Source organism: Neofelis nebulosa, chromosome 9 (genome assembly GCF_028018385.1).
Source record: "Neofelis nebulosa isolate mNeoNeb1 chromosome 9, mNeoNeb1.pri, whole genome shotgun sequence".
In the NCBI taxonomy this organism is placed as follows: Eukaryota; Metazoa; Chordata; class Mammalia; order Carnivora; family Felidae; genus Neofelis; species Neofelis nebulosa.
This window is the reverse complement of record NC_080790.1, coordinates 19709752-19724011: the sequence shown is the minus strand read 5'-3', so window position 1 is coordinate 19724011 and position 14260 is coordinate 19709752. Positions and strand designations below refer to the sequence as shown.

General features: G+C 36.4%; 1 protein-coding gene across 9 annotated transcripts in view; it reads right to left on the bottom strand.

Moving 5' to 3' along the window:
* NCOA1 (nuclear receptor coactivator 1) overlaps positions 1–14260 on the bottom strand; it is a 247378-nt gene that overhangs the window by 89259 nt on the left and 143859 nt on the right. For all 9 annotated transcript variants that reach the window (XM_058682688.1, XM_058682687.1, XM_058682686.1 and 6 more), the window contains one exon: positions 1506–1611. In XM_058682688.1, the coding sequence (XP_058538671.1) occupies positions 1506–1594 (89 nt within the window). In that variant the 5' untranslated portion in view covers positions 1595–1611. The remainder of the gene's footprint in view (positions 1–1505; positions 1612–14260) is intronic.

Sequence of the window (14260 nt, the reverse complement as noted above, 5' to 3'; positions counted from 1 at the left end):
AGAGGGGGACAGAGGACCCAAAACAGACTCTGCACTGACAGCAGGAAGCCTGACGTGGGGCTCGAGCTCACAAACTATGAGATTGTGACCTGAGCCGAAGTCAGATGCCCAACTGACTGAGCCATCCAGACACCCCTATTTATTTACTCTTACATTTTCCTTTGAAAAGGACTGACTTTACATACAGATAAAACAAGAACATTAACTTTGACAACACAAATCTGGATTGTATCTCAATATCAACGTTCCTCTGAGCATCTGGACACTTACCTGTGGTTATGAATACTTAAGTTATGATCTGTGACAGTCCTTTTAATTGATCAACTTTTCTCTCTCCAGACTGGAGCCCTGGCACTTACTCCCCTGTTAAAATCCTTTCTTTATCCCCCATGAGAAAGAAGCACGTAATCCAGGGACAGAAGAATCTTCTGCCACTTCACTCTCTAGATCAGTGATGATCAATGGGGGCCATATTGCTTTCCCCATCCCTGACAAACATTTGACAACTGTCTGAAGACATTTTTTGGTAGTCACAACTGATGTGACACTTTGGTTATCATAACTGATGGAAAGATGCTACTGGCGTCTAGTGTGTGAAAGTCAGGGATATTGCTACGCATCCTACAACATACAGGAGAGCTGCCCACAGCAAAGAATTATCTGGCTGACAAGGTCAATAGTGTGAAGGCTGAGAAAGCTTTCTCTAGATCCTAGAAGATGAATGGAATAAGATCCTCTCAGGTGGGAAGCTGTTCTTTTGATGCGAGTGAGTTTCTTTCTCTGTCTGGCATTTGTTAGAATCTCCTTAGCAATAATTCTCTTTTAGCCTATTTAAGGTGATCATATTCCTTATGATACACAAATATTTAATTCCACAAATAGGCATTCTTTAAAATCCTAATACTAATATTATAAAAATAATGATATTTCTTAGTTCTGCTAACATAACGTTCTAAGATAGCAGGTTGAAGATATACAATAGACTTATTTATTCACGTGATAAATATTTACTATGTCCTTACTATATATAAGCCATACACTATGCTACAAACTAGGCATATAATAGTAAGAACGGACAAGGTCCTTACCAAATAGCAGCCTAAGCGTGTAGTGGAGAAGCCAGAAATTCACGAAATAATCACATGAACTAGTAACAACCTGAAATTATGGATCAGAGCTATAAACATACATGTGAGACAGATACAGGAATGGGGGAGACTTAACATAATATTTATGGAAGTAAGAGAAGGCTCCTTTTAAGGTGGTAATGTCTAAGCTGGTATCTGTTGAATGTATAGGTACTGACTACAAGAAATCTAGAGGGAGCAAGCTAGATTGTGGGAGCAGCACGTGCAAAAGTCCCGGGGAAACAAGAAAACATGGGGAGTATAAGGGACTCCAAGAAGAACAGAAAACTTGGAGTAGATTTAGCAAGAACTCTTAAGTGGCAATGAAAATGATAAAGAAGCTCTCCTAGATCTAGACTAAGAAAACAGTGTTCCTACCTTGATGCCAGTGTGTCACATGGCGATCCTTTCCTCTTATGTGAGTCTGGGTTAGCAGGGTCGGATGAACTGTCCCCGAGGCCACTCATGTTGAAAAACTTCACACCTAAAAAAGGAAGGACAACAATGAGAAATCTACTCTGGTGAGCTTTCTAACCACAGGAGAGGAGGAAGCTCCCTTATGTTAGAAGATATCTAAACACTATAGGGTCTCTGTGAATACCTAATTACAGCCATCATAAAAGTATCCCCATCTATACAGAGTCATCAGCTATTTAGTGTTTCTACACTTTCTTTTCTGTATTTGTAAAACAAAATAAATAGTCCCTTATGAAATCACAAAGGTCAAATAGGATGAAAGTATTGTTAGAATAATGAAATAGACACTGAAATTTTTTTTCAGAGAAAAAAATCACTTTCAGATGTTTCTAAGAACAAGGTATAACTGGGAGTCAGAGAAATTATTTCTTATATGTATTTATTTTAGATTGTGCTTTGAAAAGAACTTGAAACAACTTTTACTCATAAGGTTTGGGATTTTATACTGCTAAGAAAATAAATAATACATCTACAATTAAAGTTGAAGCAATGAATTAGATTTGGTACTTACCAACTCTGAATTCTATATTCCTAACCTTGTGTTTATGTAGTCAGGCGACAAAGATCAAATGTTTAGTCTATGTTAGGATCTTGGTATAGATGCCAGAGAACACAAAGTCATTTCCCTGAGCACGCCAGTCAGGTCTCTCTCTCACATGTTGTGCCAGGTAGTGACTACACTTACAGATCCACTCTGACTTGTCCCTATCAACCACTATTCTCTGTAGAATCCCTAACGAAACTCAGAATCCTATCCCTGGCCTTATATTCATCACGACCTTTTGTATGTTATTAGTGCCAAACAGCATACCTCCCCCATTTGTTTTCACCCCATCTACCCTTGAAAAAGGAAAGAAAATCCTTGCTAAATGGGAAAAACCTTTAACTTTTCCTTTTCCACAGCAATGACAACTGTGCTTATAAAGCTTATAAAGAATGCTGAGATCCATAAGAATCTCTCACATGGTTTTAATTAATACATGTGAGCAAATCCTGTATCTCTAGTCCTGAAACTTACTGTCTCTAGCCTGTCCTTTGTCAATACCAAAGACTGTCAGTTCCCCCTTTTCTGTGTACAAATAATAACTAAAATTCTAATCATGAATTTATTATTTCATGCAACAAAAGGGGCACATTCTGAATTTCTCCCACATGAGAAGTGCAGTTCATAAAAACCTCCAACCCCTAGGATTGCAGTCTTGTAATTGCTTTTTACTTTTCTCCTTTACTCCTCATTTCTAATCAGTATCCATGTCCTGTCAATTCTTCCTTAATAAGAGATCTCAGATTGTCCCCTTCTTTTTATTCTCAGATATAGTTATGATTCTAGTTGGAACCCAATGCTTCATTCTGGATTAATGCAAGATCCATGTATCTGGTTTCTCAATTCCAGTCACTCTCACTTCTAATCTGTCCTATAAACAGCACCTAAACCATTCCTGCTCAAATGTCATTTCCAAGATATCAGTTCCCTGATGAGGAATCAACTGGGTCCCCCTACTGGAGCATGGTGGTTGAAAGCATGGGCTGTGGGGTCAGAAAGGCCTTACTTAAGTTGAAGTCCTGGCTTAACCAGTACCTACTTATTCTTGGGCAAAGTGTATAATCTCCTTAAACCTAATTCCTCATCTATAACATACAGATAATAATTACCTTCACCCACCTTCAGATCTGTTATAAGGACTGAACGAAACAGTGCATGTAAAGAGCATACTCTAGTTCCTGGAGAATGCTGACTGTTGTTATTTTCTCTTTAGACAGAGAGCTCCATGAGGGCCTAGGGTTCACTTGTGGATAACTCATCCCAAACCTTCTTATCAATAAATACAATGGACACTTTTCATGCCTTCATTTGTTAGTGCTCAATATATGCTATTATTATTATTATTATTATTATTATTATTATTTTATTGGCCTACTTGGAGCAGCATTTGAAATAACCTTCTGAAACACTGTCACCCATTGGCTTCTGTGATCCCGTACTTCCTTCATTTACTTAACAAATAAATCAAGCATCTATTATGCATCAGACACTGTGCTAAAAGCTGAGCAAATAAATGGTCAGCAAAATAGAGGTTCCTGCCCTCAGGGAGCGGGAGAAATAAGCAAATAAGACACAAAAGTAACATATAATTTTAAACTGTGATAAAAGTTACAAAGGAAAAGAATACAAAAGGAAAAGGAAAAGAATAGGAAAAGAATAGAATAGAATGTTTCTCATAGAGAGAAGCAATAGAGGAGACCTAATTTTAATTGGGGCCCTCTCCAAAGAAGTGATGCATAAATCAAACCTGACTAGAACAGTGTGGTTTTCTTCTGATCTTATTCTAAGTACTTTTTGCCCAATTCTTGGGGGTCAGAATTCCTCAAGGTCCTAATGTCCAAGGCCTCTTTTTCCCTCAGACTACATACATTATCCTCGGGTGATACCACTCACTCAGCCTGATTTCAAAACACATCTCTATACTGATTATCCCCAAATCTCCACCTCTAGCTCAGACCTCCTAAGTCTCAGAGCCATAATCCAATACCTCACCAGCTATCTCCATCCAGATGTTACCCAGGCACTTCAAATTCAACTTTCCAAACTGAACTAAACCTCACCTCATATATTTCTTCTTTTAGTTGGTATGCTGGAGTCCTTCTCACCTCTTCTCTCATACCCCATATGCAAGCAGACACCAAGATTTGTCAATTTTTATTTCCTAAATATTTCCCAAATCCATCCCTTCTTCATAGCCTCCTCTCATCACCTCCTGCTGGACCATTTCTTTTTGTCAAATGTTTATTTATTTAGAGAAAGAGAGAGAGAGAGAGAGAGACATAGTATGACAGGGGGAGGGACAGAGAGCGAGGAAAGAGAGAATCCCAGACAGGCCTCGATCCCACGAACTGTGGAGATCATGACCTGAACTGAAATCAAGAGTTGGACGCTTAACCGACTGAACCACCTAGGCGCCCCTCCTGCTGGACTATTAAAATAGCCTTCCAGATGGTCTCCCTGAGCCACCAGAGCAGGCTATCAGAAATGTAAGTCTGATCATCTCCATCTCTTGTTTAAAATCCTTCACTAAATCCTCACTGCTGAAAGAACAACATTCAACCTCTTGGACATAATATACAAAGTTTCCATCAGCTCTCACCTACTGTGCGTCAATTATAGAATTTGGTGAATAAGTGACTAAACATCTATTCAATCATGTACTTAACAGATTATATATGTTATATATTATATATGACACACATATATATAATCCATAGGAAACAGAGACACACACATGTAGATTATGTATGTTAATTTTAGTTCTGACACTAAGGAAAGACTTTAAAAATAAAATCCTTGGTTATATTCCACGTTTCCAGAAAAGGAAAACATTAGTCAGAAAACTTTAAATTGATCCAACGTGGGTAGCCCTAATTTCACCAGCAACAAATATTTACTGAGTTTCTAGTATATGCCAGCCTCTGTTCTAGGTACTGGGGATACAACCGTGAATAAAATTTATAAAAATCACTGTCCTCGTGTCCTCATAGAGGTTCATTCTATTGTAAGGCAGAGAGATAATAAATAAAATTAAAAAGTAAATTATAGAGTATATTAAAAGGTGATATGTGTTATAGAGGAAAATCAGGCAAAAACAGAGGTGTAAGTGTGTAGAAGGGAAGGGACAGCAGTTTTAAGTAGCATAGTTAGAAAAGGCCTCATTGAGAAGGTGAGATAAGAGCAAAGACTTGAAGGATGTGAAGGAAAGGGAAAGGTATCTGGAGGAAGAGTGCTCCTGGCAGGCGCAAAGGGAAGGGCTGTAAGGCCTTAAGCCTGGAGCATAACTATGCTTTTTGCAAAAGATGAAAGAGATCAGTGTAGTTAGAACCAGGGAGTGAGGGAGCAGATGAGCTCAGAAAGATTACACGATGAGGCTACATCGTGTAAGGCCATAAAAACCATTTTAAAGATTTTAGCTTTACTCTGACTGAATTAAGCAATCAGTGGAGGGTTAAGAACAGAGGAATGACAAGATCTGATTTTCATTCTAAGACTTCTGCTATAAAGGGTAAGTACAATCTTTCTCATTTCAGTAATTTGGTATTTAAGTTTCCAACTGCTAAATGGACTTTTTCATTTGGATATCCCACTGTCTCCTCAAACTCAATATGTATAAAATATGTTGGATGTTTACGTTCCAGACTTCTGTTAATGATGAATAAATGAGATGAGTTGCGTTGTGGAGTAATGTCATCATAAAAAATACTTGTTAAGGCGCCTGGGTGGCGCAGTCGGTTAAGCGTCCGACTTCAGCCAGGTCACGATCTCGCGGTCCGTGAGTTCGAGCCCCGCATCAGGCTCTGGGCTGATGGCTCGGAACCTGGAGCCTGTTTCCGATTCTGTGTCTCCCTCTGTCTCTGCCCCTCCCCCGTTCATGCTCTGTCTCTGTCTGTCCCAAAAATAAAAATAAAAAACATTAAAAAAAATTAAAAAAAAAAAAAAAAAAAATACTTGTTAAATCTCTTGTGGTGGGGGGAGAGGAAGGACCCATGATAAGAAAAATAATTACAGTAATTGCAAGGTGGACAACCTCAATGCAAAGGCAAACAGGCCAGACTTGTAAAAACAATCACCACAATAAAAAAGATGTCAAAAGACCCGACATGTTTGTTAGTATCTCTTCTGAAACCCAAACACAAAATAATAATCATCTAAGTGATATATTACTGTAATTAATACAACTGCTACCTTCTTTTCCTAAGAAACTCACAGAAGCATAAATGAGGTTATCACAAAACCAAATATCACAGAAGAAGCCACCTCATTCTATATTCACATAGAAATAAAATGTAATGTTTTTAAATGTATTAATATAAATAATGAAATTATGCAATAACCTTTATAATAATGGGACATTAATTCTAAACTTTTCAACAGAAATAGAAATAAAAGAGAGCAGAAAATGAAGGGGGGAATATAATGAAAGATAAGACTCTGGAGTTCGCTAAACCAAAAGAAAGGAATTAGCTAATTCCCACCTTATGCTCAGGGGCCACTTCTTACTTCCTTATCTGCCTATCTTCTTTGCCTCCAAAGACATTAGGTTATACCTATCTGAGAATTTACCCATCTGGAATTCTACTGACTCTCAAAATAGAAAGGGCAATATACTATGCTTATTATACTATACTATACTGTACTATACTATACTGTATACTATGCTATAAATTATAATTCTCTTGTTTGTCTCCCATTCTAGATTATGAACTCAAAGCCAATTACTGGATCTTTTTACTATATATCCAGTATCTAACATAATGCCTAAAAGATACAGAAGCTAAGACAGGTGATGCATTAGAAGTGATTATTTAACTAAGATGACATGTAAAAGTTTAAAGGATGTTTCAGATATTTTATGGTTAATATATTTTCTGGAATCATTCATAAAGCTGTGGAATTCTTTCCTATAAGTGAGACCATGAGCTTATCCGAAATCCTTTTTACCCTATTTTCAATGGGAGGAAAAAAACCCAAGCCTTATCTTCTTGATCCAGAAACTGGAGAACATCTCTTCTAATTTTGAAAAGGTAAAAATATACTATTTAGGGAAAACCTCAAACAATATTTCATAGTACTATAAAAACATAAAGTCATGTCACAGCGATACAACTGTAAACATAAATAATATAATTTCATAGACTGGATCATTTTGAGCAACAAATAAACCTAGATTGAAAATAAGATCCCCATACTGTGCTCCCCTCAGACTACTGGCTAGAGATTGACATCTTCTAAATTTATCCAAGATTCTGAGGCTGAGGAGACATTAGACAATAACTCAACAGCAGCCAGACAGGCTGACCTACCAAAATAAGAGCCAACAGTAAGAAGCTATGAGAGGGTCACCAACAATTTGCTGATGATATGATTCTGGTATTAACTGCTTTCTATTTACAAAACACAATATACAGATAGTGGAATGCAAATCCCCTGATGAGTGAAAACTATTACAGCTGTTCTATTTGTGGAGTGGCTTTATATATGCCAGTAAGGGTACTTAAATAAGGTTCATTAAGAAAAGAATGTTGGTTTCAGGAAACAATTTGCATACCACCTTTTAAAAAGAGGTAAGGTTTCTAAGTCAAAGTACCCTGCTGATTTAAAAAGAGTTGCTAAGTTATACTCAACCTCATGCAATCTGTAGAGAACAGTTTTGGGAATCAGAAACCACATCTATCTCAAATAGATCAGACAAAACCAAATAGGTGAGGCTGAAGAAGTAGGTCAGTGTTTTATATTTCACTTGAACTATAAATTTCTAGAACATAAGAAATTGGTCACTCATCTCCCAGATTTAGCTGAGAATCACATAATTTGAAAAATAAGTAACAATATGTTAGTAAACAGCTCTAATAAATATACTTTAAAATGCTTAGCAGGCAATTAGCACAAAGCAGCACAGACATGATGAGAGGGACATTCTGAGGGCCGAACCTCTCCAATTTGACAGCTGTATGAAAAGAATCACATAGGAAAATCATTATAAACAAAGAGCTCCTGCAGTGGGCAACTGTCAATAAAGAAGTATTTCTCAGACTGGCATCTTCAGACACTTAGGGTTCTCTAAAAGAAGTTTTCAATTTCTCTTGTCTTTTCATTGCAATGTCAACTGAAATCTTTCTCAAGTGATAAGAAAGTATTGGGATTTACATCGCCTTTTTTATGGTTGGATACTTTTCCATTGTTTGTATACATCACATTTTGTTTATCCGCCAGTTGATGGCCATTAGGTTTTTCCATTTGGGGGCTATTTATGAGGCATGATTCTATGATCATTTATATGCATAAATGTGAACATGTCTTCAATTCCCTTGGTATTTTAGAGTGGAACTACTAAGTCATAATAATGTAACTCTCTTTAGCTTTTTGAGAAACTGCCAAACTGTCTTCCACAGTGGCTACAGCAATGTACAAGCATTCCAATTTCTCCACATTCTCACCAAAAATTGTTATTTTATGTTTTGTAATTTTATTTTAATTCTGGTCGTCTTAGGAGGTGTGAAATGGTATCTCATTACCGCTTTGATTTACATTGATTTCCCTAATCAGTAATGACACTGAACACCTTTTCAGGTGCTTATTGACCATTGTGTATCTTTTTTTGGAGAAATGTCTATTCAGGTCCTTTGCCCGTTTTTAAGTTGGGTTATTTGTCTTTTTTTGTTAAGCCATGAAAGTTCTTTATATTAGGGTACTAAGCCTCTACCAGATATATTATTTGCAAACATTTTCTTTATGAACAGTTTTTAATTTTGATGAAATCCGATTTATCTATTTTTTTTCTTGTTTAGTAAGTGCAATGCCTGGACTTCCTTAAAGACAATTTCTACTGATTGCTATTCTTCCTGGGTATATACCATACTTTCTTATTTCTCTGAATGCCTCCTAACTTCTTGTTAAAAAAGCAGATATTTTGGGGCGCCTGGGTGGCTCAGTCGGTTAAGCGGCCGACTTCGGCTCAGGTCATGATCTTGCGGTCCGTGAGTTCGAGCCCCGCGTCGGGCTCTGTGCTGACAGCTCAGAGCCTGGAGCCTGTTTCAGATTCTGTGTCTCCCTCTCTCTGACCCTCCCCCATTCGTGCTCTGTCTCTCTCTGTCTCAAAAATAAATAAACGTTTAAAATAAATAAATAAATAAATAAATAAATAAATAAAACCCAGATATTTTGAAGCTAATGCCTAAAAAAGATTTCCTTAAAGGTCTGGAAACAAAAAGTCTCTGAATCCACAAAGCCAGAGACCAAAATTCAGATGGTGGCTCTCCCTGGCCCAGAGAAGAACCCCTACCCCAATAAGTCTCTGCCACAAATGGCCTGCCAGGATCTGAACTCTTATGCCCAGGAATAAAAAACAAAGGCAAAGAAATGGATTCAAAGCAATGAACTCTTAAAAATAAAGACATCATTTTTTCTTAGTTCATTGGTTCTATAAAACATCTGATTGTTCTTAAAAGGTTTTTTACAGTAAAAGAAAATCTTGTGCAAAATATTTTATATATTAATAATAAAGAAATTATCAAGGATTTAATACTTTAAATTCTATAAGTGTGTCATGTCTGAAGTAATACATTTAATAAATTTATGTTTAGGTTAAGAGACAATGCTTTTTTTCTTTGCATTATTTTTTTCTAAACGGAAAGAATAAGTTTGGAAAAACTGTAAAAGTTTATTTTTTGTTTTTTATTAACAAAAATATAGGAAGAAGAGAAAAATCAGTTTTAAAACCCAGTATTTTAAATCCCTCTCATTGACTTTATTTAAAATTTAATTTTTTAAAGTTAAAAAATAAACATAAACTCATTCACCTTGCTAAAATATTCCTATTGAATGAATTTGTCCCTGAGGAAAAATAGTTGGCATATGAAATACATAGTTGTGGCAGCTATCATAGTAAAACAACTGGGCAGAAACACCCTCAACATTTCCTTGCAAATCCATGAAATTAAATGATTCCAGTTATCATACAATTACATTGGGTAATTAATAGATATACTGTATATGACTTCCAAAAATCGGTACTATATCATTCTAACTTGTGGAAGATATGTTGGTATTTCTTTAAAAAAAAAAAAAAGATTAAAATCAGTCTTCCTAGCCGCAGCTCTCTTTAACTGTGTAAACAATAAAATAAGTGTTTGATATTTACTTGCATGTGCACAGGAGAAGAGTTTGTAATAGTTTAGCAAAGAGGTAACAGCCTTGAAAATGGTGGTCATAGATGTAAAACTAAGTGATAAAAATTTCACCCTCTCTCTCTTTCCATCAATTCCATTCTCCTTCACAGATTCAGAAACTAATGAGCAGAAGAGAACGAAGATCAGTGGCCAGAAGAGAATGAAGATCAGCTTTAGATACAGATAACCTACAGATGAATATCCAAACCCAAAATCACATTTACTACATGAAATTATTCCAATATCTGATCAGAAGTTGTTCAATTTCCCACAAAATATTTCAGAAACTCATTTCAGAATATAGTATGGTTAAATGTACATATATAAATCAGTAAAAGAAAAATAAACATACTGAAATTTGATCCTTAACATTATAAGGCAGTAGAAGTACCAAGCTGCATGGGTTAATAATTTGCCAAAACAATGAAATTATATTTTGAGGGCACTAGAAAATGATCAAGTCAGGTAAGCCTCCAGTTAATTTTGGGATCATCCCCCTAGCTGGAGCAGAAGTGGCTTGAATGAAATCACAAGACAAATGTACATACAATCCTCATTACCCAAATTTGCAGAAGAATATGCATTTTTTCAAGCCTAGCTTAAAACTTAAGTCATCCTACTTGATTCATTTATATTTGGCAAAAGCCTTATTGATACCCATGGGAAAACCAAAAAAAAAAAAAAAAATTCCCCAAGCATCTCAGGTGAATAGCTAGTTAAGTAGCATTTATATTTCCTCAATGATCATACTAATTGCTCTAGTCATATCCCTTCCAGTACAATGCCCAACAAATGGCCAACTCGAATTAAGTGAAACTCAAATTTCACTTTCCAGTGTTCTCAACAGAATAACACCTATGAGAGTAACGCTTATAATTTTTTAAAAAATTTTTTAATGTTTTTTTTATTTTTGAGAGAGAGAGAGAGACAGAGCATGAGCTGGGAAGGGTCAGAGAAAGAGGGAGACACAGAATCCGAAGCAACCTCCAGGCTCTGAGCTGTCAGCACAGAGCCTGATATGGGGCTCAAACCCATGGACCGCGAGATCATGTCCTGAGCCAAAGTTGGACACTTAACTAATTGAGCCACCTAGGCACCCCAGTAAGGCTTATAAATTTTAAACTGGAGACTCAGATTCAAAATTTCAGAATCAGAGGGCCCCCAGCAATTGTCATCTAGTACACTGTTTCTCAAACGTTTTGACTACAGGCCACTTAAGAATATACAAAATGCCTATCTTGCCTGTTCCCATTTTCACAGTATCAAGTCAGTAACAAAGAATTTGAGCAGAAAAAATAATAAAAATTGTTCACAAAACAGTAGGCCTATTAACATGCATTTAATTACAAGATAGGACAATATAATAATAATAATTGTGTGTGTGTGTACAGTTTATGTATTTTATTATGTATTAACTCATTTACTCTTCACAACTGCCCTATGAAGTATGCATTATTATTTCTACTTACAGAATCACTGATTGAGTTCAACAATTTTATCTTACAAACTACTGATGATGATGATGATGAAGATAACAATGATGATGACCAACACTTACACAGGATTTACTATGTGCCAATCATTGTTCTAACCATCGAATTTACATTTTTTAACATTTATTTATTATTGAGAGAAAGACAGAGACAGAGCATGAGCATGGGAGAGGCAGGGAGAGGAGGAGACACAGAATACGAAGCAGGCTCCAGGCTCTGAGCTGTCAGCACAGAATCTGACACGGGGCTCGAACTCACAAATGGCAAGATCATGACCTGAGTTGAAGTCAGACGCTCAACCGACTGAGCCACCCAGGGACCCCTGGAATTTACATTATTTACTCATAAACCTTACTAATTCAATTCACTCATAAAGTATGAGACAGGTAACTTTATAACCTATTTACAGATTGTAAGAAATGAGGAAACTGAGGCATAGAAACATTACTTGATCTGCTTAACATCATAAGTAGCAGAGGTAAAAATCATTAAGTAATTTGGCTCCAGAATCTGGCTATGCTTTAACTCATATAACTAATCTATAGTCACATAACTGAGAAGTAAAAAGCCAACAACAGATTCCCAATATTTGCTTTTGCTTCTACATTAAAATGCTTCTTCATTAGGAGTTCTCTCAGAAAAGCTGACATTAAATTGTGCCACCTCTAGAAATCCTGGGTGGTATTTACAGGGAGTTTCAAACACATGAACAGAGAGCCTTCTCAATTCTTCATCCAAACGTCACACAAATAAATAAAATTGATTGGATACCCAATCCTGACTTCTCTCATCATTATAATACAAAACCAATTATTTCTTATAAATATAATTTACCTTAAAATATAAACATGTTATTCCTTCAAAAAGTTTTGCCATACAAACCCTAATTTTTGTCCAAAAATTTATAAATCTTGGATTCTAAGATCATATATATACATCCACACACATATAAAATTCTTTTCAATAACATCCAAATCATCTTTAGGAATCTACCTTCTGGAATTCTGGGTTCCCACCATGTTTCAACACTTTCCCCTGAAAAAAATCTTTACAGGCTTTGTTCTACCAGATAAGATTCTCAGTTAACAAATCCATGAATCTCCAAAGTCCCATATCATAGTCTCTTTAGAAAGGAACAAAGATGGAAAAAGATATCAAGTTCAAAATGAGTACTACTATATGGAACAGCTGACCTGTACTCTCCCAAAATGTCCATTTTATGGAAGACAAAGAAAAGCTGATTCCAGGTTAAAGGAACCAAAGAGATGTAACAACTACACAATGTGTGATTCTGGATCAGAGGACTGATAAAAATTTAATATGAACTCTAAATGCGATGATGATGATAATAATAATAATAATAATAATAATAATAATGATGATGAAAATGTTGTTTCCTGAGTTTCATTATTATGTTGTGGTTAAGCAGGAGAAACACACTGAATATTTAGGAGTGGAAGAACGTAAATGTCTACAACTTCCTCTCAGATGATTCAGCAGCAGCAGCAGAAATAGTAGCAAATATACAGAGAGATAAAGCAAACATAACAAAATGTTTCCAACTGGTGAAAGTGGGCAATGGGCAATACACAGGGCCTATCAATCTTGCAACTATGTAGCAGGTTTAAAATTATTTTGATAAATGTTAAGGAGAAATAGAGAAGATAAAAATCTTCATTGTGATATGAAGAAAAGAGACTTCTTAGAGTCACTCAATGAAAAAGGAGTTAAAGAAAAACACACCTAAGCCAGAGTTCAGTCACTAGATGATTCTGTTTTCTCTCCCTTTCTCTTTCATAAATATAAACTCCTCTCTCTCTCTCTCTCTCCATTGGGAATCAATAGTCTGATTTCAAATAATAGAAAATACAAGTTAATAAATATATCTCCAGTTAAATGAAAGCCAGAAATCTGGAGTGTGTTCTAGAAACCAATGAGACTTTATTTATTTTTGTTAAGTTAAAAAAAAAGTTTATTATTTTGAGAAAGAGAGAAAAAGACAAACATTAGCAGAGGAGGGGCAGAGAGCAAGGGAGACACAGAATCCAAAGCAGGCTCCAGGCTCCGAGCTGTCAGCACAGAGCCCGACGTGGGGCTCGAACTCATGGACCACGAGATCATGACCTGAGCCGAAGTCGGACGCTTAACTGCGCCACCCAGGTGCCCCTACCAATGAGACTTTAAAGAGAGAGGCAGTAGGATTATTTTGCACCTCCAGCCCCTGCTTTAAAGCACTCTGCTGCCAACAGATAGTCTCGGCTCCATCTCCCAAATTCATTGTTTATCCCAAACACAGGTATTGTTTGTCAGCCAACTAAATCTAACTGCCTTTAACATCTATGGTGGTTAAAGCCCACTCTTCAAAGTGACAGCTATCACTCCACGGTGACAACCGTCTTCTCCTTTAAAAGTGAGTAGGTGGGGGGCGCCTGGGTGGCGCAGTCGGTT